Genomic DNA, 25,900 nt, shown 5'->3' on the forward strand with positions numbered 1-25,900 from the left:
GGGTGGGCAGGGTAAGGGGTGGTTGGGCAGGGTAAGGGGTGGTTGGGCAGGGTAAGGGGTGGTTGGGCAGGGTAGGAGTAAGGGGTGGTTGGGCAGGGTAAGGGGTGGTTGGGCAGGGTAAGGGGTGGTTGGGCAGGGTAGGAGTAAGGGGTGGTTGGGCAGGGTAAGGTGTGGTTGGGCAGGGTAAGGGGTGGTTGGGCAGGGTAAGGGGTGGTTGGGCAGGGTAAGGGGTGGTTGGGCACGGTAAGGGGTGGTTGGGCACGGTAAGGGGTGGTTGGGCACGGTAAGGGGTGGTTGGGCAGGGTAGGGGTAAGGAGTGGTTGGGCAGGGTAAGGGGTGGTTGGGCAGGGTAGGGGGCGGTTGGGCAGGGTAAGGGGCGGGTTGGGCAGGGTAAGGGGCGGGTGGGCAGGGTAGGGGGCGGTTGGGCAGGGTAAGGGGCGGGTGGGCAGGGTAAGGGGCGGGTGGGCAGGGTAAGGGGCGGTTGGGCAGGGTAAGGGGCGGTTGGGCAGGGTAAGGGGCGGTTGGGCAGGGTAAGGGGTGGTTGGGCAGGGTAAGGGGTGGTTGGGCAGGGTAAGGGGTGGGTGGGCAGGGTAAGGGGGCGGGTGGGCAGGTTAGGGGGCGGTTGGGCAGGGTAAGGGGCGGGTGGGCAGGGTAAGGGGCGGGTGGGCAGGGTAAGGGGGCGGGTGGGCAGGGTAGGGGGCGGGTGGGCAGGGTAGGGGGCGGTTGGGCAGGGTAAGGGGCGGGTGGGCAGGGTAAGGGGCGGGTGGGCAGGGTAAGGGGCGGTTGGGCAGGGTAGATCTCAGAGGCGTGCTGATCTAGGATCAGGTCCCCCCCCCATCCATATAATCTAATTTACTATGATGTATAATGTAAACTGATCTCAGAACATCACTCCTTCTATGAGACACTTTATGAATACGTGTCCTGGATTAGGGCTGGTTTTGGCCTGTGTAGAAGCTACAACTTACCCTTCACCACTGTCAGGCCAAAGAAGTGCAGCTCTTTTATTCCAAGGAGCTCAGACACCTGATTGAACACATCCTGCCCTGTGGACTTGACCTGAGAGAGAGAGAGGAGAGAGAAGACTGCTATAAACAGGGTGACTGCTATAAACAGGGTGACTAACAGGCTGACTGCTATAAACAGGGTGACTGTAACAGGCTGACTGCTATAAACAGGGTGACTGTAACATGCAGACTGCTATAAACAGGCTGACTGCTATAAACAGGCTGACTGCTATAAACAGGGTGACTAACAGGCTGACTGCTATAAACAGGGTGACTGTAACAGGCCGACTGCTATAAACAGGGAGACTGTAACAGGCTGACTGCTATAAACAGGGTGACTAACAGGCTGACTGCTATAAACAGGGTGACTGTAACAGGCTGACTGCTATAAACAGGGTGACAGTAACAGGCTGACTGCTATAAACAGGGTGATTGTAACAGGCTGACTGCTATAAACAAGGTGACTAACAGGCTGACTGCTATAAACAGGGTGAATAACAGGCTGACTGCTATAAACAGGGTGACTAACAGGCTGACTGCTATAGACAAGGTGACTAACAGGCTGACTGCTATAAACAGGGTGACTAACAGGCTGACTGCTATAAACAGGGTGACTGTAACAGGCTGACTGCTATAAACAAGGTGACTAACAGGCTGACTGCTATAAACAGGGTAACTAACAGGCTGACTGTTATAAACAGGGTGACTGCTATAAACAGGGTGATTAACAGGCCGACTGCTATAAACAGGGTGACTAACAGGCCGACTGCTATAAACAGGGTGACTAACAGGCCGACTGCTATAAACAGGGTGACTAACAGGCTGACTGCTATAAACAGGGTGACTAACAGGCTGACTGCTATAAACAGGGTGACTAACAGGCTGACTGCTATAAACAGGGTGACTAACAGGCTGACTGCTATAAACAGGCTGACTGCTATAAACAGGGGGACTAACAGGCTGACTGCTATAAACAGGGTGACTGTAACAGGCTGACTGCTATAAGCAGGGTGACTAACAGGCTGACTGCTATAAACAGGGTAACACAGAAAAAGTGAAGTGACCTCCCAGACATGGATGTCATGTACAACTCCATACATTTTATAGTACGGGACTAGAAATACTCTTGATACATTACTGGCCCAGGACTAAAACCTTTCATTGAAAAGCCGTCCATAGAAACCCCCCTGGCTGACTCATGGAATACCTACAGAATCAACAGGAGGAGTCATAATGGGACGTGCTCACCCCCACAGTGATGTCCAGCTGTTCTTTATTAGGGAGCAGAACACACAGGGTTCTCTCCTGTTTGGTGGTGGAGACAGACATGGTGTCTGCAATAAGTATCCTCTCTGGTCACTCCTTCAGTTTAGACCCTCTTCAGTCTCTCTCTCTCTTCTCTCCAACGATCTCCCCACTCCTTCAGTTTAGACCCTCTTCAGTCTCTCTCTCTCTCTCTCTCCAACGATCTCCCCACTCCTTCAGTTTAGACCCTCTTCAGTCTCTCTCTCTCTCTTCTCTCCAACGATCTCCCCACTCCTTCAGTTTAGACCCTCTTCAGTCTCTCTCTCTTCTCTCCAACGATCTCCCCACTCCTTCACTTCTTCTTTCTGGTTAGGGGGAATGTGTCGTTCATTTTCTGCTGTCTAAAAAGACAAATAGAGACCGAGAGACGTTTTTGAGTCATAAAAGCTTTAAAAGGCGTTGTAGATGTAATACCAGGCATAACATAGCAATAACAGAGAATATCATGGTTATAACAGTGCATAGCATGGTTATAAACACACAAAGCATTAAACATTGGACACAGAGTAGCGATTTTTCAACAGGATCACATTTTGGGCTCCTGAGTGACGCAGTGGTCTAAGGCACTGCATCTCAGTGCTAGAAGCGTCTCTACAGACCCTGGTTCGATTCCAGGCTGTATCACAACCGGCTGGGATTGGTATTCCCATAGGGCGACCCACAATTGGCCCAGCGTCGTCCGGGTTAGGCCGTCATTGTAAATAATAATTTGTTCTTAACTGACTTGCCCAGTTAAATAAAGGTAACATAAATATACATATATAAAGTGGTTGATCCCTTTCAGACATCAGTCTAACCAAAGGCCACTTGTATTTCCATCTACTTTAAGTGTTGATATTTTTTGGGATTGACTCAAAAAGGAATTCACTCAATCAGTCTAAAAAGAAAAGGCCAATCCGCTATCCGGACGAGAATAAACAGCATGGTGAGACTGGTGCATTCCTCCTCTATAACCATTATCTGGTCAAGTCCACACGGCTGGTCCCTGCTCCCTGGTCCCTGCTCCCTGGTCCCTGCTCCCTGGTCCCTGCTCCCTGGTCCCTGCTCTGTGGTCTCTGGTCCCTGCTCTCTGGTCCCTGCTCTCTGGTCCCTGGTCCCTGCTCCCTGGTCCCTGCTCCCTGGTCCCTGCTCCCTGGTCCCTGCTCTCTGGTCCCTGCTCTCTGGTCCCTGCTCTCTGGTCCCTGCTCTCTGGTCCCTGCTCTCTGGTCCCTGCTCTCTGGTCCCTGCTCCCTGCTCTCTGGTCCCTGCTCCCTGCTCTCTGGTCCCTGCTCTCTGGTCCCTGCTCCCTGCTCTCTGGTCCCTGCTCTCTGGTCCCTGCTCTCTGGTCCCTGCTCTCTGGTCCCTGCTCCCTGCTCTCTGGTCCCTGCTCTCTGGTCCCTGCTCTCTGGTCCCTGCCTGATGGAGCTATCAACTGGAACAGGCCTCAAGAGAGTCTTGGTGCCTGGAGCCGGTTGTGTAATTAAAGCAGCCGGCCTCAGCAGCTGGTTGTGTAGTTAAAGCAGCCGGCCTCAGCAGCTGGTTGTGTAGTTAAAGCAGCCGGCCTCAGCAGCTGGTTGTGTAGTTAAAGCAGCCGGACTCAGCAGCTGGTTGTGTAGTTAAAGCAGCCGGACTCAGCAGCTGGTTGTGTAGTTAAAGCAGCCGGCCTCAGCAGCTGGTTGTGTAGTTAAAGCAGCCGGACTCAGCAGCTGGTTGTGTAGTTAAAGCAGCCGGACTCAGCAGCTGGTTGTGTAGTTAAAGCAGCCGGCCACAGCAGCTGGTTGTGTAGTTAAAGCAGCCGGCCTCAGCAGCTGGTTGTGTAGTTAAAGCAGCCGGCCTCAGCAGCTGGTTGTGTAGTTAAAGCAGCCGGCCTCAGCAGCTGGTTGTGTAGTTAAAGCAGCCGGCCTCAGCAGCTGGTTGTGTAGTTAAAGCAGCCGGCCTCAGCAGCTGGTTGGATGCCTAGGCCTACATCATACTATTAAATCCCAGTCCCACTGTTCTTCTATAGCCTATACTAAACCATATCTACAGCCTATACTAAACCATATCTACAGCCTATACTAAACCATATCTACAGCCTATACTAAACCATATCTACAGCCTATACTAAACCATATCTACAGCCTATACTAAACCTTATCTACAGCCCCTCAATCTGCCTCCCATCCATTCATGTCAATCCCTTTTGATAAGCACACACAAATACGAAAGGAGTGAAAATTCCCATGTGAAACCACACAGGCCCTTTCCTCCCCAGGTCTGGCCCAGAGCCGGACTCTGTAGGGCTCACATCATTAATCTGATTCATTGATTTGGCGAGATCAGGCTCTTTGTTAATCAGCGGTGGATTGTACCAGTCAGGGATTTGGGTCGGTCGGGGGGCAGAGGGGCAACCCCAAAACACAGCCTTCCCAGTGATAATGTTCTGTTGCCAAGATGCTCGAGGAAAGGCAAATGAAACCTGAAAACATTTTAAAGCTGTTCACAGAAAACAAGTGGCTAGTGGCTACTAAACTAACAATCCAAAAAACAACAACTTCCTCTGTGATCCTAAAAGGGCAAGCCTCTGCTGTGGTCTGTTCTGTTCTGTTCAAACATGATGAAACACGTTACCCAAATCCTACATTTAGAAAAGTGTCTTGATGTCAAACCCACACCCGTCATGACATGATTAAACATGTTTTTTATGTGCATCACACCTGTTATGATATTCACTCTGCGTTATTATTCCCACTAACTGACACGCCCATGGGGACAGGAGATTTTGATCAGACTTCTAGTAGTATTGGTTCCATTCTGCCAGTCTAATGTACCTGAAATATTTTAAAGAAAACACACGAGGTACTTTACTAGGTGTGTTTACGTCCTCCAAGGAGGAGGAACAATAAAAACAGTTCTTTATAAACGTTATTAGTCTTACTCACCTCCAAGAATTAAAGTCCAATCTGAAGGTGTGTGTGTGTGTGTGTGTGTGTGTAAGAGATAACTCCTGAGAGGTACTCTGGACAGCATGTTCAAACAAAGTCTCACACCTGCCACTCAGAAGAACAGCACACAACACGCAGCAAAGCCAAACCTGAAAAGCCAGCCTTGTTCTGAGACATTTGACTGTGAAGTCATACTATCCCCAGGGCCCAGGCAAAACTCTCTACGGTCCTAGACTATACAGGAACCTGTGTTCAGGAAGCCCCCACTACTGTGTGAACATCCCTTGTTTGGAACTTCCTTGTGATTTTTTTTGTTGCCATTTTGCTTCTAGTTGTTTTGAATAATCATGTACTGCCTAACCTTTTCAAAGGCCATTTTTCATCTCTCTGTAAACCCCTGAGGAAGGTGATGTCCACAGGCCAAAATATTGCTGTGAAAACCATTCAATTGTGTGGAGCCTCCAAGCATTCAAGAGAATGCTGTGTCTCAACCGGTGACGGGCACAACAAACACCTAATCCCTCCCGGGTGGCGCAGTGGTTAAGGGCGCTGTACTGCAGCGCCAGCTGCACCACCAGAGACTCTGGGTTCGCGCCCAGGCTCTGTCGTAACCGGCCGTGACAGGGAGGTCCGTGGGGCGACGCACAATTGGCCTTGCGTCGTCCGGGTTAGGGAGGGTTTGGCCGGTAGGGAAATCCTTGTCTCATCGCGCACCAGCGACTCCTGTGGCGGGCCGGGCGCAGTGCGCGCTAACCAAGGTTGCCAGGTGCACGGTGTTTCCTCCGACACATTGGTGTGGCTGACTTCCGGGTTGGATGTGTGCTGTGTTAAGAAGTAGTGCGGCTTGGTTGGGTTGTGTTTCGGAGGACGCATGACTTTCAACCTTCGTCTCTCCCGAGCCTGTAAGGGAGTTGTAGCGATGAGACAAGATAGTAGCTACTAAACAATTGGATACCACGAAAATGGGGAGAAAAAGGGGTAAAATTCAACAACAAAAAAAAAACTAAAAACTCAAATAAAAAAACACCTAAGACAATGTCAGATAGGGTCTAAGCTACAACATACGTGAAAACGAGACATCTGAGAGGATCTAAAAACGATCTGCCTCATCATCTGAAATGATCTTAACCACATTTTTAAAAATAATAATAATCAAATAGTTTTACAACCCTCCCTGTTTGTAAGCCTTCAAATGATATCAAACTCATCCGTTTATCATTTTCATTGTAGAAGACATGGATGTCTCATGGTAGGGCGGGGAATGCAAAACGGGTCACGTGTGAGCACTTCTATCTCCTGAATGTTTTTGGCACTTCTGACCACTTCTACCACGGGTAAACCTGTTTGGAAGGATTTTTTCAAATCTAAAAAGGAGTGTAGTCAAAAAGTGAGTGAATTCATATGGAATGACCCAGTAACAAAAGGTCTGAAAAACCAATGACAGACACAAGAGCACACCTTCAGAGACAGTAGATGACCATCTTACTCACGCTGCAAAACAGTGTGGCAGAGGTGAGTTGAAAAGAAAAGCCTGACTGGCGTTGAGTACAGCGTTGGTTTTACAAGGTGTCCAGGAATGTGAGTTGTGCATAAGACAGACGTGAGCTCATTCCTTAGACTAGACGGTTCAATCCTTCGTCACAGTTTCTGTTGACAAAGGGAACTTTGGCCCAATGGTTTTGAATAGATGAGTAGATGAAGGATGCAACGAATGGAATGTGGTGATTCCTTGCACCTGAGTCCTTGCATTCATAGCTCTGTCCATGCATTGTTGAGTGGTTACGTTTCTCCAGCCCCATCCCACAGCTGTACCAAAAAAGTGGTGGTGGAATCCCAGATTTCCCCTTTAAAATGTGAAGCAGTAAGATTGGAACTGACTGGGGTCAATAAGACTTAAAGTAGATACGACAGTGTGTCTGATAGGCTTGACAACACACAGAAAGTATTCATAGCCCTTGTCTTATTCCACATTTTGTTGTGTTACAGCCTGAATTCAAAATGGATTGAATCTAATGTTTTCCCCTCACAATACCCTATAATAAAAATGAATTACAGAAATATCTCATTTAAGTCGATACTTTGTAGTAGCAACTTTGGGGGCAATTACAGCTGAGTCTTTTGGGGTATGTCTCTATAAGCTTGGCACAAGTCTCGAAGAGATTTCTAAGTTCATTTCTTTGCCACATTTTTTGCAGTTTTACTTTAGTGCCTTATTGACTGATGTTGAGCACATTTAGGTTAGTATTAGAATTGTATTGTGGAGTAACTACAATGTTGTTGATCCATCTTCAGTTCTCATATCACAAACATTAAAACTGTAACTGTTTTAAATCCCCATTGGCCTCATAGTGAAATCCCTGAGCAGTTTCCTTCCTCTCCCGCAACTGAGTTAGGAAGGACACCTGCATCTTTGTAGTGACTGGGTGTATTGATACACCATTCAAAGTGTAATGGATAACTGCACCATACTCAAAGGGATATTCAATGTCTGCTTTTTACACATCTACTAAAGAGGTGCCCTTCTTTGCAAAGCATTGGAAAACCTCCCTGGTCTTTGTGGTTGAATCTGTGCTTGAAATTCACTACTCGATTCAGGGACCTTACAGATAATTGTATGTGTGGGTTACCAAGATCATTTTAACCACTATAATTGAACAATGCATGAGTCCATGCAACTTATTATGAGATTTCTTAAGCACATTTTTACTCCTGAACGTATTTAGGTTTGCCAGAACAAAAGGGTTGAATACTTATTGACTCAAGACATTTCAGCTTCTCATTTTGTATTCATTTCTAAAGTTTTATACAAATACAATTTCACTTTGACATTATGGGATATTGTGTGTTAATCAGTGACACAAAACCTAATTTGAATATTCAGGCTGTAACACAACAAATATGTAAAACGTAAAGGGGAGTGAATACTTCCTGAAGGCACTGTACCTCCCACCTAGTCTTATCACTTAATATCCCCATCAAGTATCAATCAGAACAGTTACAGTCAGAGCCAGTTTAAGTATGAGCCTCATCTAACACTCACAAACAAGTCTGCAGACAGGGCAGGCTGACGTGTGAAATGACCTCACTCGTCCTCCCCTCCGACATCCCCTTAGTCTAACCAGAGTGATCTCACTCGTCCTCCCCTCCGACATCCCCTTAGTCTAACCAGAGTGACCTCAGAATTGGCATCCAGACCTAGTTTCAACTACTATTTGAAATGGTATAAATAATGTAGTTGTTTTGCTTTACCCTGTATGGGATGCCAGGTGTGGCGGGGTTCGCACTTCACTTTTAACACTTTTCTATCAGTTCCATTGCAACAGGTTCAATCATGCACAGCTAAAGTATTTGGACGATTTAAAATAGTATTTGAAGCCATGTTTTCCTCAGACCTGGCATCACATGAGAGCAGTCAGCCCAGACATCTGCAAGGCCTTAAATCCCCTTCAAGACTATTATAACCCCTTGTTCTTAGCACGCTCTTAATGTGCAAAAACAATACTGCACCGCCAGACCGCTGCACTCTACATGCCATTTGCATCTCAAATGGCACCCTATTCCCTACTTAATGCTCTGCATTAGACCAAGCCCCATAGGGCTCTGGACAAAATTTGTCACTATATAGGGAATAGGGTGCGATTTGAGGTGCACCTTGGACCACTGCACTGTAGTGTTCAAGCCCTTTAAGGTGCAAAGAGCTGCCAACGGACTGCTCTGTTGAACACTTTGAACAGTGAAGTGAACACTTCAGTGTACCAGTAGAATCTCGATGAGGGGACTGGGGAAGCGCACACACACACACACACACACACACAAAACCACCAGACTGAAACTAATCACCTCATAACCATCCAGCATTCCAATATCAGATGAGCAAGGCATCCATTTCATGGTGCAGAGACTAGAAACCTTTGATAGAAACATTGAGAGTGATCCAACACTAAAATCTGTGGGTTTCCAAGGAATGAGAGTAACATTCAATTATTACACAAGGAGCAGAGAGAGAGGGTCAGAGAGAGACAGACTGAGAGAAAGAGAGAGAGAGTTTCAGAGTGAGGGACAGAGTTAGGGAGAGATATGTATGGAAGGCTGAGGACGTGGAAACGTGGATATTTTCTGTGGACGCTTGGGGTAACAATAATCTTTGTTTTTTTAGAACTAATCATGCAAAAAGCAAAACAGAGAGCTTGAACACTAACAGCCCTCTGTAATATAGTGTACAACACTTCTTCAGAACACAGACAACAGTTTGAGAGGAAGGTGTCATTGAAGGAACCTGGGAGATTAGAGAAACATTTCATAAAGCATCTCCAAGTAGCCTCGGAGCAGTAGAGGCTATGAGCGCACCTGCTTACAAAATAATCATATTCATACTTTCCTTGCTGAATGCAAATGTACATCCAACCTGGTTAAAAGTGTGTGATGTGATGTAATTCAATTAGAGAATGATCATAATGATATCACATCGGAGCAGGTGTATGCTTATCAAAATGTATTCGATTCATAAACATGTATTTATTAGGCAACGTTAGAGCATACTAAGTAGCCGAAATAATGCAATACTGTATTGAATGAATAATGGAGACGTTAAACGCATCATGAACACACATAAACAAAAACATTAACGCGGAATAGAAGAGCAACATGCTTGCTTGCATGTTATGCCAATCTCCGCCCTAAATAGTTGAAAAGTAACACTTACCGACAGATGAAACCAGCAAACACCTGAATATCTTAAACAAAACGATGTTGTTGAGATTATCCAGCCATAGAAATGAGACAAATGATCCCTATAATAACGGAACGTAGTTTGAGAGTTCTGGAGGACAGTGAAAAAGTAACAACATTGGCGTGATGTTGAAAAACTTTCAAGATGCTCCTCCGCTGAGCCAGACGCTGCAGCCTGGACTAGACCAACTGCAATGAGTCGAAGGGGTGTTTTAGCATAACTGAGAACTACATGGTCTATATTTTGCAATTAATAGAACGAATTCGTATTTACAATGACGGCCTATATACTTGTAACAATGTACTTTCCCATACTGACATAACGTCCATGTTAATCAACTAGGTTTGATATTCAATATTAGAATCAAATCCAACTTTATTTGTCACATGCACCGAATACAACAAGTGTAGACCTTACCGTGAAATGCTTACTTACAAGCCCTTAAACAGTGCAGTTCAAGAAGAGTTAAGAAAATATTTACCAAATAAACTAAAGTAAAACATAATATAAAGTAATAAAATAACAATACCGAGGCTATATACAGGGAGCTACAGGTTAGTTGAGGTCATTTGTACATGTAGGTAGGGGTGAAGTGATATAGATATATATATATATAGATATATTAGAATTAAATTTGTGTTCGGTTCAATAGGTGAGTTGAGTGTGAAACCAGGATATCCCAAAGTACACTCGCTATCATTTATTGGCCACGTTTTTATTGCATGGTAACCTGGATGATTCAGAATGATTGACAGCATGCTAATGTCATTACTCACCACTATAATATGCTAATATAGCCCATCAACGTGTGAAAGAAAATATTTTTTTGCCATATTTAATGAAAATTAGAAATTAGAAATCATTCTTCGAATCCAATTAATCAAATTGAAATTTAAAACAAGTCTAAAATTTGCCTCCATAATTTAAATTATATGATCATGTATTTTCTAATTGGATGTTGAAAAATGAAGGAAATCTAACCTTCCCTAAACTAAAAACACAACCTTGCATCTCCACCATGTCCTATGAGTTAGCCATGGTGCATTCAGTTTCAAGCCTCATTAACTGTCTGGGGTAATAATCCAGGGAATGCAACAATAATGAATGTTTGAGCCAGTCTGGCAGGGTTTACCCCAATAAGAGGCAGATTACCCAGATTAGCATTAGTTCATATGAGATTACAGCTAATTAGGTCCACAGTCCGAGACCATACTGCTGTCTTCATATCAACCTGTTGATTTCTATTGTTATCTCGTTTAGCTAATGGTTGTGATGAGATTTTCTAACAGATGCTTTAATGGTATAGGAGGGTTTCGAGGACACAGATTAAGGCTAGTCGTGAACTAATAGGTCATTTCAAGTGATATTCTCCAGAGTTAGATTACATGTTTAAGCAGTTGGTACTTTCCTGACAATCATCTGACACATGTATACTACATAACACCTGTCTGTGAGAAAGAAATCAGCCCCAGTCCTCTTGTCAAGCCTTAATTAGACTGTGTGAGATGTTTAACAACTTTGCAGTCTGCTGGTGGACAGGATGTGTAAAATAGGGTTTGTAAGGCCATGGATGGATAAACTGCCCCCAGGACTGTGATCTCTGGACAATACTGTTGACAGACTCACACCTGGTGTTGTGGTATTTTGTTTCCCTGGCCCTGTTGACCTTTTCTTCAAGTCAAGAAAAGATGGCCATCCATTGTCTACTTCCCGTCATCTTAGGGGGGAGATGAGCCTAATAACACCCCCCCTCCCCAAACCTCACCACCCCGTCACCCCTCATCTACCGCCCTCTGACCCCTACACCCCCACTCCTCTTTCTTGCAGTCAGCTCAACCTAGTTTTGTCCCTTTGAAGGACTGTCTCATTTAGGAACACATTACGTCATCCCACAATGCCCCTCTGCTCTCTGAAAGGGGGCGTCGAGAGAGGAGAGACTGGGGTAAAAGGGGAGGCGTTTGTGTAGTGAGTGTGTGTGTGTGTGTGTGTGGAGAGGGAGGTCAATCGGGACTCCATTGTGTTACCATGGGCGACAACATTCCTAAAATCAGCTGGTTGCAACAGGCTTTTATAATTTACTCCAAACAGGAGCAAGGGAGCGAGGGGTAAACTAGGCTTGTAGACACTGAATAAATGGCATAGCCTACTAATAAATGTCCATTCACACATTCCTAGGATGGTTGACTGTCATTTGTTTTTACACAACCTCAAATAATGAGGAACATTCATCCCAAATCCATCAAACATTAAAACCAGAGACACTTTATTTGATGGCGGAATAAAATGGCCTCATTTGTTTTTAGCCTACTCCATTGTCATTTCATTGTCAGCCATCTTGGCAGTTGGCATGACAGTTCCATAAGGAGTTGGCATGACAGTTCCATAAGGAGTTGGCATGACAGTTCCATAAGGAGTTGGCATGACAGTTCCATAAGGAGTTGGCATGACAGTTCCATAAGGAGTTGGCATGACAGTTCCATAAGGAGTTGGCATCCAGGCTAGTCCTCTTCAAGTCTAGATAACCTTTTCATCCAGGCTCCTCGTCTTCAAGTCTAGATAACCTTTTCATCCAGGCTAGTCATCTTCAAGTCTAGATAACCTTTTCATTCAGGCTCCTCGTCTTCAAGTCTAGATAACCTTTTCTTCCAGGCTAGTCCTCTTCAAGTCTAGATAACCTTTTCATCCAGGCTAGTCCTCTTCAAGTCTAGATAACCTTTTCATCCAGGCTCCTCGTCTTCAAGCCTAGATAACCTTTTCTGGAGATGGAATAGATTGAAAACCATACTATTGCCAATTGTTTTTTTTCTCTGGCAGGGAAAGGTGATTATCTTGCAGTGGAATCCACATACACTACCATCTAGTCAAACATTTGAGTTCTTAACGTTCAACCAAATTGCATAAATGAGCAAAAAAAGACCAACAAATATTTATAATACATTTATTTAATGGTAAAGAGTGCAATGATACAAACCATTTTCACAAAGAAATGAGAAGTTGATTTTATATCTAAAAACAATACTCATGTTAAAAAGCATAAATAATACACCCACCCATCTATGACAGCAAAACATAAATACTCTCCATGAACCAAAATATGTGCTATTCATAAGTACTGACCCTTGGCTACACCCCACCTTTACATCTGGGTCGTATTCATTTGGCACCAGGCGGAAGAAAACAGAATCAAACAGGGTTCTTCCCTACATGAACTTGTCCAATAAGCAAGGCTTTCTTTGCTTTCTGTTAGAAAACGTTTTGCTACGGTGAGCCCTAATGAACACGACCCTTCTGGCTATAACAGTTGAATGAGTTTATTTAAAACCTCTTGTAATAAAATGTTCTCATGCTTTAATCAAGCAAGGCTCGTATAATGTTCCCAACACCAGGTTGGGTTTAGTGTTGTGCACGATGCTGTAATGGCAAAGTAACAGCATACAGTATAAAACCTAGCTCTGGTCCATTGCGCAACGAGTTGTCTCTTCCCCTGTTCAGGAAGGCTCAGCGCCAACAACCTGCACCAAACGCCCTGGTCCAGAGCTATAGAAAACCGCAAAGCCTTATAAGTCCCAGGCTGCATTGTCCGAGTTACAATCAAATTGATTCCGTTAAGTTAGTTCGACTAGACTGGAAGCCTTTACCTTTGTAAAATGAAAAAATAACACAAATTAAAATTCTGATAGTAAAATATGTACTTAGTAAAAATGACCATCCTCAGTAGAAAAATCTGTTGTTTTTTTTATACAGTTGTGGTGCAAATTAATGCAAGAGTATAATAGTTTGAGTTTACGACTAATTTGTTGTTGTTGAAGAAAATGCACCTTTTAAATAAAGGTGACGACAATATGAGAAGATGAGTCAGCTCACCATTTTCAGCAGCTACATTTCCAGATCGGTATTGCAATCGTCTTAATAAATGAATGAATGGTTTGAACAAAACCATGTGAAAATATAACAATTTCATAGATAAATAACACTGAAAAGATTACAATATGAGAAGGAAAACCATCCCCCCACCACAAGTACATTCGTAAAATCAACTTGAAATCATCCTTTGAAAAACGGAAGTAGAACAATAAAAATGAGGAACATTCACTAACAAACCAATGAAAAAAGAGCTAAAAAAACTAAAAATAAACACTGATATTAGAATTTTGATCTTCCATATGGAAGCAGATGCATCTATAAAACCGTACGCCTCAACCAGATACAATATTGAGAATTGGGGTTTGGATGCAGTGAGGTAATATAAGCTACACATGATAGAAATAGCATCACTAGATTGAAGGTCTAGTAATTATATTCTATGTATGCTCCACGTTCTCCTCTCTTCCCCTCTCCCTCCAGCCACAGGTTTTATTTGCTAGCCTGGTCCCAGATCAGTTTGTGCAGTCTTGCCAACTTCTATGGTCATTGGATGGAGATGGGCAGAGATCTCACTTCAGCATCACTGACATGGTCTTAAATGTGTAAACTCCTTCCACAGGAGTTAGTTTGACCTCCACAGGATACAATGCATACATTTTTTTTTGGCAAGTCAATGACTATAGGAGTTGACCAAAACGGTCAAAACAGATATGGGACCAGGTTATTGATTGGGAGGCCCCCATTCTCCCTCCTCCAGTCATTGATTTGATTGGGTGGCCACTCCTACTTCCTACTGAAAAAACGTCCCTCCGCTCCAGCCATTGGTTAGATTGGTAGAGCCCCCCTCCCATCCCCCCTTCCAGCCATTAGTTGGATTCATAGACCCCTCCCCTCCTACTGAAAGAACTTCAGGCCTGCGACCAGGAAGAACTTCTCCAGAAAGATTTCAGAGTCGAGGACGGCGATGTGTGCTGCTCGGCCAATCAGGGAGTTGGCGGTGTTGGGCAGGGCATGGATGACATCGTAACGCACCAGGTTACAGTCTCTGTTCTGGAGCACCGGCAGCAACAGGTTCTCTATCATCTCTACATATACTGAACCTGGGAGAGGGGGAGTGAGAAAAGGGGAGTGAGAGAGGGGGAGTGAGAGAGGGGTAGGGGAAGTGAGAAGGAACAGAAAGGGATTGAAGAGAAAAAAGGGAGTAACAGAGAGAATAAGAACAAGAATAAACTCCATTTAGAAGCGTGTGCATACATTTCACATCTGGGTGGCCCGGGAATCAAACCCACAATCCTAATGTTGCAAGGGCCATGCTCTAACCAACTGAGCCATACATGACAACAATCAATCAAATGTATTCATGAAGCCATTTCAACATCAACAGTTGTCACAAAGTGCTTAACTGTAACCCGGCCTAGCAAAACCCCAACAGCAAGCAGCAGCGAGAGGAACCAGACTATTGGTCCAGTAGCTTGTCTACACTGTGAATAAATGTCCTGTGAGACACACGTTTGGGGCCTGCTCTGATAAATATGTAAATATGCCCACCTGTTTGTTTGTCCTTCAGGGCTGTCTTACACATCTCTATCCTGGCTGAGTGATATGGGACGTAACGATCCTGCAGAGAGCCCACTAACACCACGTTCCTGAAGTGATGAAGACCTGCCACAATACATTGACACAGCACACCTGTTATTCATCTAACAATAGACAACAAGCTTCATTTAAATGCCCAGGAGAACAGATTGATACCAGGCGTTAACAATGTAACAAATTGCACTGTAAAAAACAACAACAGTGATCTTTACTCTTCTCAACTCACCAGATTTCTTGCTAAGCTTGTAGAGGAAGGTCTGTCTGGGATCAGAGTGGTCTCTGCAGGTCAGCTGGAGCAGGGAGCCAGACTTCTTCCACTTCTGCATGAACCACAGGCCTGGGAGGGAGGAAGGAGGGGGAACACAGGGGTTAAAGACTGACTAAATCAACCAGGGAGCGGAAGACAATGACTTGTTTCCTTGACTGAGCGTAGCACAGTGTCGTAGTTAAAGGGAAGTATACATTCAACATTTTCACAGTACACTTTCCTGGAATAGTATACATAAAAATAAAATAAAAATTGTAAGCTAGGAGCTTTTTAAATTGAATGTTGTATCCTGTGTTTTTAAAGATAAACTTCTCCTTAATGCAACTGGTGTGTCAGATTTCAAAAAAGCTTTACAGCGAAAGCACACCATGCAATAATCTTGAGTACAGCGCTCAGCCACCAAAACAAGCCAATACAGATATCCGCCATGTTGTGGAGTCCACAAAAGTCTGAAATAGCGTTATAAATATTCACTTACCTTTGATGATCTTCATCGGAATGCTCTCCCAGGAATCCCAGTTCCACAATAAATGTTTGTTTTGTTCAATAAAGTTCATCTTTATGTCCAAATACCTCCTTTTTGTTTGCGCGTTTAGTTCACCAATCCAAATGCACAAGGCGCGAGAACTAAGTCCAGACGAAAAGTCCAAAAAGTTCCATTACAGTTCGTGGAAACATGTCAAACGATGTATATAATCAATCTTTAGGATGTTTTTATCATAAATCTTCAATAATGTTTCAACCGGACAATTCCTTTGTGTCTTTAGAAAGGAAAGGGAACAGAGCTCGTGCTCACAGCCGCGCGCGATAAACAACTCATAGCTTTCAACTGAGCCACTGGTCTAATTCGCTCCCCTTTCACAATAGAAGCCTGAAACAACGTTCTAAAGACTGTTGACATCTAGTGGAAGCCTTAGGAAGTGCAATATGACCCCATTTACACTGTGTTTTCGATAGGGAATTAATTGAAAAACTACAAACCTCAGATTTTCCACTGCCTGGATGGATTTTTCTCAGGTTTTCGCCTGCCATGAGTTCTGTTATACTCACAGACATCATTCAAACAGTTTTAGAATGTAAATGTTTTCTATCCACATCTACTAATAATATGCATATCTTAGCTTCTGGGCCTGGGTAGCAGGCAGTTTACTCTGGGCACGCTTTTCATCCGAACGTGAAAATACTGCCCCCTAGCCCGAAGAGGTTTGAAAGTATTGTCTAAATGTCTGCTCTGCTTCCTCCTGCATGCATTGTAGCCTGCCTCAGCCTCACCACTGAGCGCCACATCACTGTCTGGCTCAGTAACCTACTCTCTGGAAACCACAGTTATTACAACTTAGTAGCCTATTTTTTTGCTCCTGCTGAGGTAGGATCTGTTTAAATGTTAGCTTCTTACATCATCTTTCTAACTGTCTAAGTACTACTGGCCAGAGCCCTTCAGATTTTCTGCAATAGAGTCTCTGCAGGCAGCTAGCCACCTGATTGACTGACATAGTCACTTATAGATGGGCTATCAGTTGTCACACTCATTCTCATAGAGTCGGTTTTTGCTTGTTTGGTGGATGTCTGTAGACGCTGCAGGAGTCACGGGACGGTTTTAAAACTGCCTTTAGTACGACATCTCGCAAACACACTGCGAGCATGAACTAAATAAATCTAATGAGGTAGGATATTTGTCAGATTATTCAAAATCCCAACTGGTGGCCAGTGGTCCGATTTTGTCCCATGGATGGTATTATTTCGCCCCTCCCAAGTTTTCTGAGCAAAAATAAATACAAATTGTGTGCAGAATTTTCATCGTTGGACATAAAAGATGCTAAAAACACCAGGAAATCAGCTCCAAATTTAGTGAATTTAAGAAATGTGTTCCCAAGTATCCCCACGCATCAAACACACATGATCTAATACAAATATAAGCAAGGTTTGGAATAGCTATGTTTTAGTCAAACATATATATTTGAGCTTCTTGCGGTCAATTTGAATATTATTTATAATTGTTCCGGCCTCCCCAACCATCCGCTCCAGAAAATAAACAAATCGCTCCGCGGCTGAATCTAGGTGATGATCCCTGCTGTAGAGGGTATCGTGTAGAGAGACATACCTGTGTTGACCAGAGCAGAGCTGTTGTACAGGGTACCCAGGTGAGGTCCAGACAGAGAGAGGAAGGTGTGAAGTCTGCTCAGGTAACATTTAAACCTGGGTCTGGTAAGTACTGAACGAACTATCAGGTTCCCCAGGGAGTGGCCTACGAAGCTGAGAAACAGAGAATATAGATACAGGTCAGAGATCACGCAGGAGCTCAAATCAAACAAAGTAACAGTAAACATGTCGTCCCCCACGAATGACGCAGCAACCCTATAGCTTGGGCCAATCAGTGTAATTTTGTAAATGACTGATCTCTATGGCAAGATGCATCATTCATCCAAGTTTCCTCAGAATTGGGCCAGTGGTTTCTGAGATATCATGAGGTACTAACATATTAAAGGACCGAGACAGATCCCCCTCCCCGATTTCATGGTGGGGGACAACTAAATATGGCTGGATGTGGAGAGCACTGTTATACACCATGGGGCATCTCAATAGTATTAAGCTGATTCAACTCCTTGTCTTCTTTCCTCCATCTGCACTGATGGAAAAGGGGTGACTGACTGGACAGTGGTAAAGGGGTGACTGACTGGACAGTGGGAAAGGGGTGACTGACTGGACAGTGGGAAAGGGGTGACTGACTGGACAGTGGGAAAGCCAATTCATGGGTGCTAGAGATCCACTATGTTGCTTCTACCCATCCCATTATTACTTATTTCCATCAGCGCAGATGAAGAAGAGGAGAGGGACACACTTCAGACTATAGCACCCATAGTAGGAGGACAATTAAAGAAGAGACCGTGAGGTTGTAGACCTGAAGAACCCATATGTACCTGATCTTAGAGACGGTGAGGTTGTAGACCTGAAGAACCCATATGTACCTGATCTTAGAGACAGTGAGGTTGTAGACCTGAAGAACCCATATGTACCTGATCTTAGAGACGGTGAGGTTGTAGACCTGAAGAACCCATATGTACCTGATCTTAGAGACGGTGAGGTTGTAGATCTGAATGTACTGAACTATTTCATCCAACAGCCGGTCTGTCATCTGCTCAAAGTCAGCAAACGTGTCATTCTGTGGGGAAAACAACAAAAATTCAGACCTAAAGTTCTACAGACTGACAAGGACAAGGCATTGTTTACTGCACTTGCATAAGAGGATACAGACGAAACTGCACTCCCGTGACAATACTGCACTCCCATGAGACGAAACTAGAAGAAATTCCTATTAACCATCCATTGTTGATTGTCATTCAAGTACGAATGTACTTGAAATACATAACGTCCCATAATAATGTGAAGTAAAGAGGCAGATGAGGTAGTGTCGGTTGGTTTAGGTGTACCATAATGAGGTAGTGTCGGTTGGTTCAGGTGTACCATAATGAGGTAGTGTCGGTTGGTTCAGGTGTACCATAATGAGGTAGTGTCGGTTGGTTCAGGTGTACCATAATGAGGTAGTGTCGGTTGGTTCAGGTGTACTATAATGAGGTAGTGTCGGTTGGTTCAGGTGTACCATAATGAGGTAGTGTCGGTTGGTTCAGGTGTACCATAATGAGGTAGTGTCGGTTGGTTCAGGTGTACCATAATGAGGTAGTGTCGGTTGGTTCAGGTGTACTATAATGAGGTAGTGTCGGTTGGTTCAGGTGTACTATAATGAGGTAGTGTCGGTTGGTTCAGGTATCCCATAATGAGGTAGTGTCGGTTGGTTAAGGTGTGGTACACTATGGTTAGTTACCTGGTTGCGTTCGGACATGAGGAAGTCTATCCTAGCTCCAGGTAGGCCCAGCTCCAGGTAGGTCTTCACCAGACGCAGGTCAGCACTGTTACCTGGAAGACACAGAATGAAGGAACACCCAAGATATTTCACATTAGACCTGGGTTCAAATACCGTTTGAAATCTTTCAAATACTATGAGCGATGCATTAACCTGTCTGGAACACCACTACTGGGGCTTTCCTATTGGTTCCATTGCCAAGTCAAGCTTGATCAAGCCCAGGTAAAGGATTTGAAATTATTTCAATAGTATTTAAACCCAGATCGGTTTTCAATATATCAGACCACAACATGTCCTGTGCCAAAAGAACTGAAGCAGACAACAAGATGGGTTGATTATCTGACTAAATGGATAAAGTGTAGTTACCATCGAGGCCGTGGACACAGACGATGAGGTGGATGCCCTCGTCACAGTTGTCAACCTCCTCCAGGCTAAAGTAAGGGACACTGGAGGCCAGGTCTCCCACCTCACTGTACAGGAACCCTGGTAGTCTCAGCTGCTTCAACTCCTCTTTGGCCGCAACAAAACTACACCACGAGGATAAGGAAGACATTTTTATTATTTGCCTGGCCAGTAATGTTGATTAATAATATAAGCTATTATGATAATCATAATAATACTACTACTGTACACTGAGCATATACACTGAGTGTACAAAACATTAAGAACACCTGCTCTTTCCATGTCACAGACTGACCAGGTGAATCCAGGTGAAAGCTATGATCCCTTATTGATGTCACTTGTTAAATCCACTTCAATCAGTGTAGACGAAGGGGAAGAAAGAGGTTAAAGAAGGATTTTTAAGCCTTAAGACAATTGAGACATGGATTGTGTATGTGTGTCATTCAGAGGGTGAATGGGCAAGACAAAAGATTGAAGTGCCTCTGAACAGGGTCTGGTAGTAGGTTCCAGGTGCACCGGTTTGTGTGAAGAACTGAAGACAAAAGGGGGGGTGCAATGCAATATTAAGAGGATGTTCCTAATGTTTTGTACACTCAGTGTATATGCCATATAGCAAATGCTTTAATCCAAATGGACTTACAGTCATGCATGCATACATTCTACATATGGGCGGTCCCAACAGGAATCGAACCTACGACCCTTGGCGTTGCAAGCGCCATTATCTACAGACTGAGCCACAAAGAACCACATTAATGTGCAAATGGTGCATCGTCCCTGTCAAATCAACCTAATACAGTAAAGTTAACGGAGCAACATTTCCCTAGCTACGGCTTAAGACATAACCATCAAAGAAGCAGAAATTAAATTATGGAACTGTGGACATGAGGTGACTAGACTGTGGACCGTAGGACATGAGGTGACTAAACTGTGGACCGTAGGACATGAGGTGACTAGACTGTGGACCGTAGGACATGAGGTGACTAGACTGTGGACTGTAGGACATGAGGTGACTAGACTGTGGACCGTAGGACATGAGGTGACTAGACTGTGGACTCACGCTTTCATCTGTGGTGTGGGGGCGCTGTCATACCAGCGCAGACTGTTGGAGGTGAGGGAGGTGGAGGGGGTAGGGACTAGAAGTCTCCCCTGGGAAGAGCCCACTGAGCTAGGGGCCAGGGGGGAGCGGACAGGGGCACCATAGCCTGGAGGAAGACCCCTGGGCTCCTGAACATGGTCCAGTCCCAACTGTTCAAACAACAGACTCCTTCCTACTGCCCCTCCATCTCCTTCATCCTCCTCCTCCTCGTCAACGACACCGTTCACGAACGCCAAGCCGTCTCCTTCCTCGTAGAAGCCGTTCTCTATCATCTCGTTGTCCTCTTCCTCGTCTTCCTCTACAGGCGGCCCCGGCCCCGCTCCAGACAGTATCCCCAGGGTGATAGCTGACGTCTCTACAGGGCTGATCTCTGAGACGTCTGTGCTGGAGCGCGAGCCAAAGTAGTTTTCTACCAGTCCCTTCTTGACCAGGTCACTGCTGCTGGCGGTGGAGTTAGAGGAGGGGTAGGAGGCTGTCTGGGGCTCACTACGGGGGGCACCTGGACCCCCTACAGCCCCATCAGAGGAACCTGTTAACAACCTGGGATCAGTGTTAAGTGTTGACTCAGAGGTTGAGGAAAAAGTCCTAGGAGGCAGATATTGAGATGCAGAACCCCCACTAGCAGTGGTGTTGAGGCCCAACCCAGCGTCGGGGTGCGTTTGGCTGGGTACAGAGCAGCGTGTTGGGACAGATGGTGGTGGTTCTCCAGAGAACACCAGGCTCTGTTGCTCCTGTACCAGAACACTGGACTTCCTCATTCCCCCTGGGCCTGGTGGCCCCTCGGCCTCCCCTCCTCCTACACTGCTGGAGCCCCTGGACACAGACGTACCCCCCTCCCCCTCGTCATCTGAGGGCAGCGAGTTGATGGAGGTGAGGGAAGACTGGACGCCGCTCACCGCGCTGACTGTGCTCTCCGGGTTGAGGCCCTCTCCAGTCACCATGCTGCCCTTATGGACAGAGGTGGGCTGGACGGGCCGGGGAGCAGGGCTGAGTAGGGGCCGTTCGGCCTGCTGGGGGCCCAACTCAGTCTCAGGGGCCCCAGCCAGCCCTACGGCCCCACCCTGGGTAGCCAGCTGGATAGCGAAGGAACTGGGCTCGCTCTCGATACCAGAGTCAGAGAGGCGGGAGGAGGCACTGGGGACAGCAGCACCTCCGTCTGGTGGCAGCCTGATACAATCACCTTTCACCTGCTGTAGAAGCACCAGGCCTGGCCTCTGACTAACCTCTGTCATTACCTCTCTACCCCGAAGCCTGTCAGACACCTCAGAACTCCAGTCTCTCATAGCAAGGTGTTTAGAGTCGGACATACACAGGTCTGTCTGGGTGATTTCTGGGATATCTCTTTTGGAGGTCCCATCCCCATCCGTCCGACAGGGCAGGAGAACTGTCACTGTGTCTCCTTGGTACGGGTCCTTGTCACTGGGTTGGACCTCGATGTGCCTGAGTCCAGTGGCGGTAGAACCAGGCGTGTAGTGATCGGGCAGCTGCTGGCTGCAGTGGTCAACGGCAGCATTTTTGTTAATTACTTGGTCATTATCTGTGGTGGCTAATCCGGCTACAGCTCCAGGACCAGCCTGGGCCGGCTTGTTCTGTGTGTCCAAGCTCACTAAGGCTGTGAAGTAACCTTTCTGACTAGCCACGCCACTAGCTACTAGGACGTCATCCTCAAGGAGAGAGTCAAAATTAAGAACAGCATTTGCCTGTCCAGCGGTGGTAGCACCAGGCTCAGGAAAATATTTGGAGATCCTAGTCCTTAGGTCAGTGTTGGAGTCTCCCCCAGTTACCCCCAGCAAGGCATCCCTCTCCCCCTGCTCCCTCTCCTCCCTCTGCTGCTTCAGGCCAGCCTCTCCCTGTCCCTGGGCCTCTCTGTCATGGTCAGTTTCTCCATGTGTTAGCTGTGAAGGGTTAGCCGAGTTAGCGGCCTTCCCCAGGTTCTTATAAGCCACCAGAACCACAGAGTCCTTGGATCCCTGTCTGATGAGCTTCTTGGCGTTCTCCCTCTCCGTCTTGGCGTTCTTCTTCAGTTTCACCGACTTGCCTTTAATACAAAGAAAAAGCATGTGTTTTATATTTAAGGAGTTTTATCACAAACCCAACGTGCTTCAGATGAACTGATGAAACATCATGGTAACCACTCTATTCAATGAAGTATTGTCAAGGATTTGTCAGTGCCACATTTACCAAGACATATAGACTGAGACAGTACTCACTGGGGGCAGAACACACAATAACTATCACCTGAACGTCTAGCGTACTGTAGTAACTATCACCTGAACGTCTAGCGTACTGTAGTAACTATCATCTGAACGTCTAGCGTACTGTAGTAACTATCACCTGAACGTCTAACGTACTGTAGTAACTATCACCTGAACGTCTAGCGTACTGTAGTAACTATCACCTGAACGTCTAGCGTACTGTAGTAACTATCACCTGAACGTCTAGCGTACTGTAGTAACTATCATCTGAACGTCTAGCGTACTGTAGTAACTATCCCCTGAACGTCTAGAGTACTGTAGTAACTATCACCTGAACGTCTAGCGTACTGTAGTAACTATCATTTGAACGTCTAGCGTACTGTAGTAACTATCATCTGAACGTTTAGCGTAGTAACTATCTCCTGAACGTCTAGCGTACTGTAGTAACTATCACCTGAACGTCTAGCGTACTGTAGTAACTATCATCTGAACGTCTAGCGTACTGTAGTAACTATCATCTGAACGTCTAGCGTAGTAACTATCATCTGAACGTCTAGCGTAGTAACTATCACCTGAACGTCTAGCGTACTGTAGTAACTATCATTTGAACGTCTAGCGTACTGTAGTAACTATCATCTGAACGTCTAGCGTACTGTAGTAACTATCATCTGAACGTCTAGCGTAGTAACTATCATCTGAACGTCTAGCGTAGTAACGATCATCTGAACGTCTAGCGTAGTAACTATCATCTGAACGTCTAGCGCAGTAACTATCATCTGAACGTCTAGCGTAGTAACTATCTCCTGAATGTCTAGCGTACTGTAGTAACTATCACCTGAACGTCTAGCGTACTGTAGTAACTATCATCTGAACGTCTAGCGTAGTAACTATCATCTGAACGTCTAGCGTAGTAACTATCATCTGAACGTCTAGCGTAGTAACTATCATCTGAACGTCTAGCGCAGTAACTATCATCTGAACGTCTAGCGTACTGTAGTAACTATCACCTGAACGTCTAGCGTACTGTAGTAACTATCATCTGAACGTCTAGCGTAGTAACTATCATCTGAACGTCTAGCGTAGTAATCATGATAGTAACTATTCCTATGAATAACAACAGCACACCTTTGGATTTGGGCAGGTCTGGGCAGTCATCGGGCCAGGTTGTGTCCATCATGGTTGGGGGCCGAGGCTCCAGGATGGGGCTGGGGAAGGATGCTGCGGCAGCTGCAGTGGAAGAGGATGAGGCCTTAGAGTTACCGGAGGACGTGGAGCCACTCCGGGGGTTATGTATGCCCAGCCACGGCCCGTCCCGATCTGAAGCAGGGAAACCAGAGTACGGAGAAAATCTCAATGACCTTTATCCACCAAGTAGATTTACATATACCCAGAATTACATGAGGTGAAATGGTGTTGCCATAGTAAACTGAATCAACAGACAGAAAATATAGAGACGATACACAACAGACCAAATATATTCATTGAGAAAGACAAAGAAACACTTCCATGTTGCCACTTTCCAGTCTCACTTCAAATGTTCAAGGCACTTAAATGAACAAGTTACTGTGATTGTAGGAATGATATTTTAAAGTGCAAGCGTGAATGTGATTTTCCCTGATTAATCACAAATTCCTGCTTATATGACATAACCCTCTATACATATATCATAACCTAGCCCGAAAACAATATTTACTTTCCTGACTTTTCTAAATTGAAGTGATCACATCCCTGCTTTAAATAGCTGTCTCTCTAACGGTCTGTCATGTTACTCATAGAAATATAGAAACAGAATCTATTTCATTCTATTTCTATTGCGTCGCTGACCTTCCGTGATAGAGTCCAGGTATCTGTCCTCAAAGATGATTGGCAGGGAGCTGACGTCCCCGTCCAGGTCGGCACATGCAACAGGAAGTGGTGGTAGAGACAGGAAGTAGGAGGAACTCTTGATGGCTGTGGTCATCTGCTGGTGGCTGTGAGCACTGACGTGAGGAGGGGAGAGAGAGCAGGAGAAGACGTGAGGAGGGGAGAGAGAGCGAGAAGACGTGAGGAGGGGAGAGAGAGGGAAAAGGGGAGAGAGGGAAGACGTGAGGGGAGAGAAGACGTGAGGAGGGGAGAGAAGACGTGAGGAGGGGAGAGAAGACGTGAGGAGGGGAGAGAAGACGTGAGGAGGGAAAAACAAAACAGTACAAATCTTCATTTTCTGTTATTGTCAATTGGTGGTTAATTAATCATAAAAACAAAGACAGGACACACACATACACACACACACGTTAGTAATTTGTCTTACTGTAGTTCCTGATAGGCCAGTGCCGTTTGTCTCGGGTGTTCCAGACAAAAGAAGGCCTCTGCAAATCTCCGCACCTGAAATATGGAGAGCAAGAGACCAGAATGAGAACACATGAACAGAGTGAGGTGCTCCACGGTCAGCAGGGTTAGTGAGGTGCACCACAGCCAGCAGGGTTAGTGAGGTGCACCATGGTCAGCAGGGTTAGTGAGGTGCACCATGGTCAGCAGGGTTAGTGAGGTGCACCATGGTCAGCAGGGTTAGTGAGGTGCTCCACGGTCAGCAGCGTTAGTGAGGTGCTCCACGGTTAGTGAGGTGCTCCATGGTCAGCAGGGTTAGTGAGGTGCACCACGGTCAGCAGGGTTAGTGAGGTGCTCCATGGTCAGCACGGT

General features: G+C 45.5%; 2 protein-coding genes across 7 annotated transcripts in view; both read right to left on the bottom strand.

The window, feature by feature from the left end:
• LOC139381478 (FERM domain-containing protein 6) overlaps positions 1 to 10,061 on the bottom strand; it is a 28,661-nt gene extending 18,600 nt beyond the window's left edge. For both annotated transcript variants that reach the window (XM_071125046.1, XM_071125045.1), the window contains exons 1-3: positions 9,918 to 10,061; positions 2,256 to 2,653; positions 969 to 1,059 (exon numbers count right to left, since the gene is read on the bottom strand). In XM_071125046.1, the coding sequence (XP_070981147.1) occupies positions 969 to 1,059; positions 2,256 to 2,336 (172 nt within the window). In that variant the 5' untranslated portion in view covers positions 2,337 to 2,653; positions 9,918 to 10,061. The remainder of the gene's footprint in view (positions 1 to 968; positions 1,060 to 2,255; positions 2,654 to 9,917) is intronic.
• Positions 10,062 to 13,479: 3,418 nt separating this feature from the next.
• Positions 13,480 to 25,900, bottom strand: part of LOC139381457 (family with sequence similarity 135 member A) — a 50,544-nt gene continuing 38,123 nt past the window's right edge. For 4 of the 5 annotated variants that reach the window (XM_071125004.1, XM_071125003.1, XM_071125001.1 and 1 more), the window contains 11 exons: positions 25,512 to 25,585; positions 25,049 to 25,203; positions 24,350 to 24,541; positions 20,991 to 23,067; positions 19,898 to 20,058; positions 19,493 to 19,584; positions 18,735 to 18,832; positions 17,774 to 17,925; positions 15,631 to 15,741; positions 15,357 to 15,470; positions 13,480 to 14,908 (listed from right to left, as the gene is read on the bottom strand). In XM_071125004.1, coding sequence (XP_070981105.1) covers positions 14,703 to 14,908; positions 15,357 to 15,470; positions 15,631 to 15,741; positions 17,774 to 17,925; positions 18,735 to 18,832; positions 19,493 to 19,584; positions 19,898 to 20,058; positions 20,991 to 23,067; positions 24,350 to 24,541; positions 25,049 to 25,203; positions 25,512 to 25,585 — 3,432 coding nt within the window. In that variant the 3' untranslated portion in view covers positions 13,480 to 14,702. The remainder of the gene's footprint in view (positions 14,909 to 15,356; positions 15,471 to 15,630; positions 15,742 to 17,773; positions 17,926 to 18,734; positions 18,833 to 19,492; positions 19,585 to 19,897; positions 20,059 to 20,990; positions 23,068 to 24,349; positions 24,542 to 25,048; positions 25,204 to 25,511; positions 25,586 to 25,900) is intronic. The other variant, XM_071125002.1, reaches the window with a different exon arrangement.

The sequence above is a fragment of the Oncorhynchus clarkii genome, chromosome 23 (genome assembly GCF_045791955.1).
Source record: "Oncorhynchus clarkii lewisi isolate Uvic-CL-2024 chromosome 23, UVic_Ocla_1.0, whole genome shotgun sequence".
Classification (NCBI taxonomy): domain Eukaryota; kingdom Metazoa; phylum Chordata; class Actinopteri; order Salmoniformes; family Salmonidae; genus Oncorhynchus; species Oncorhynchus clarkii.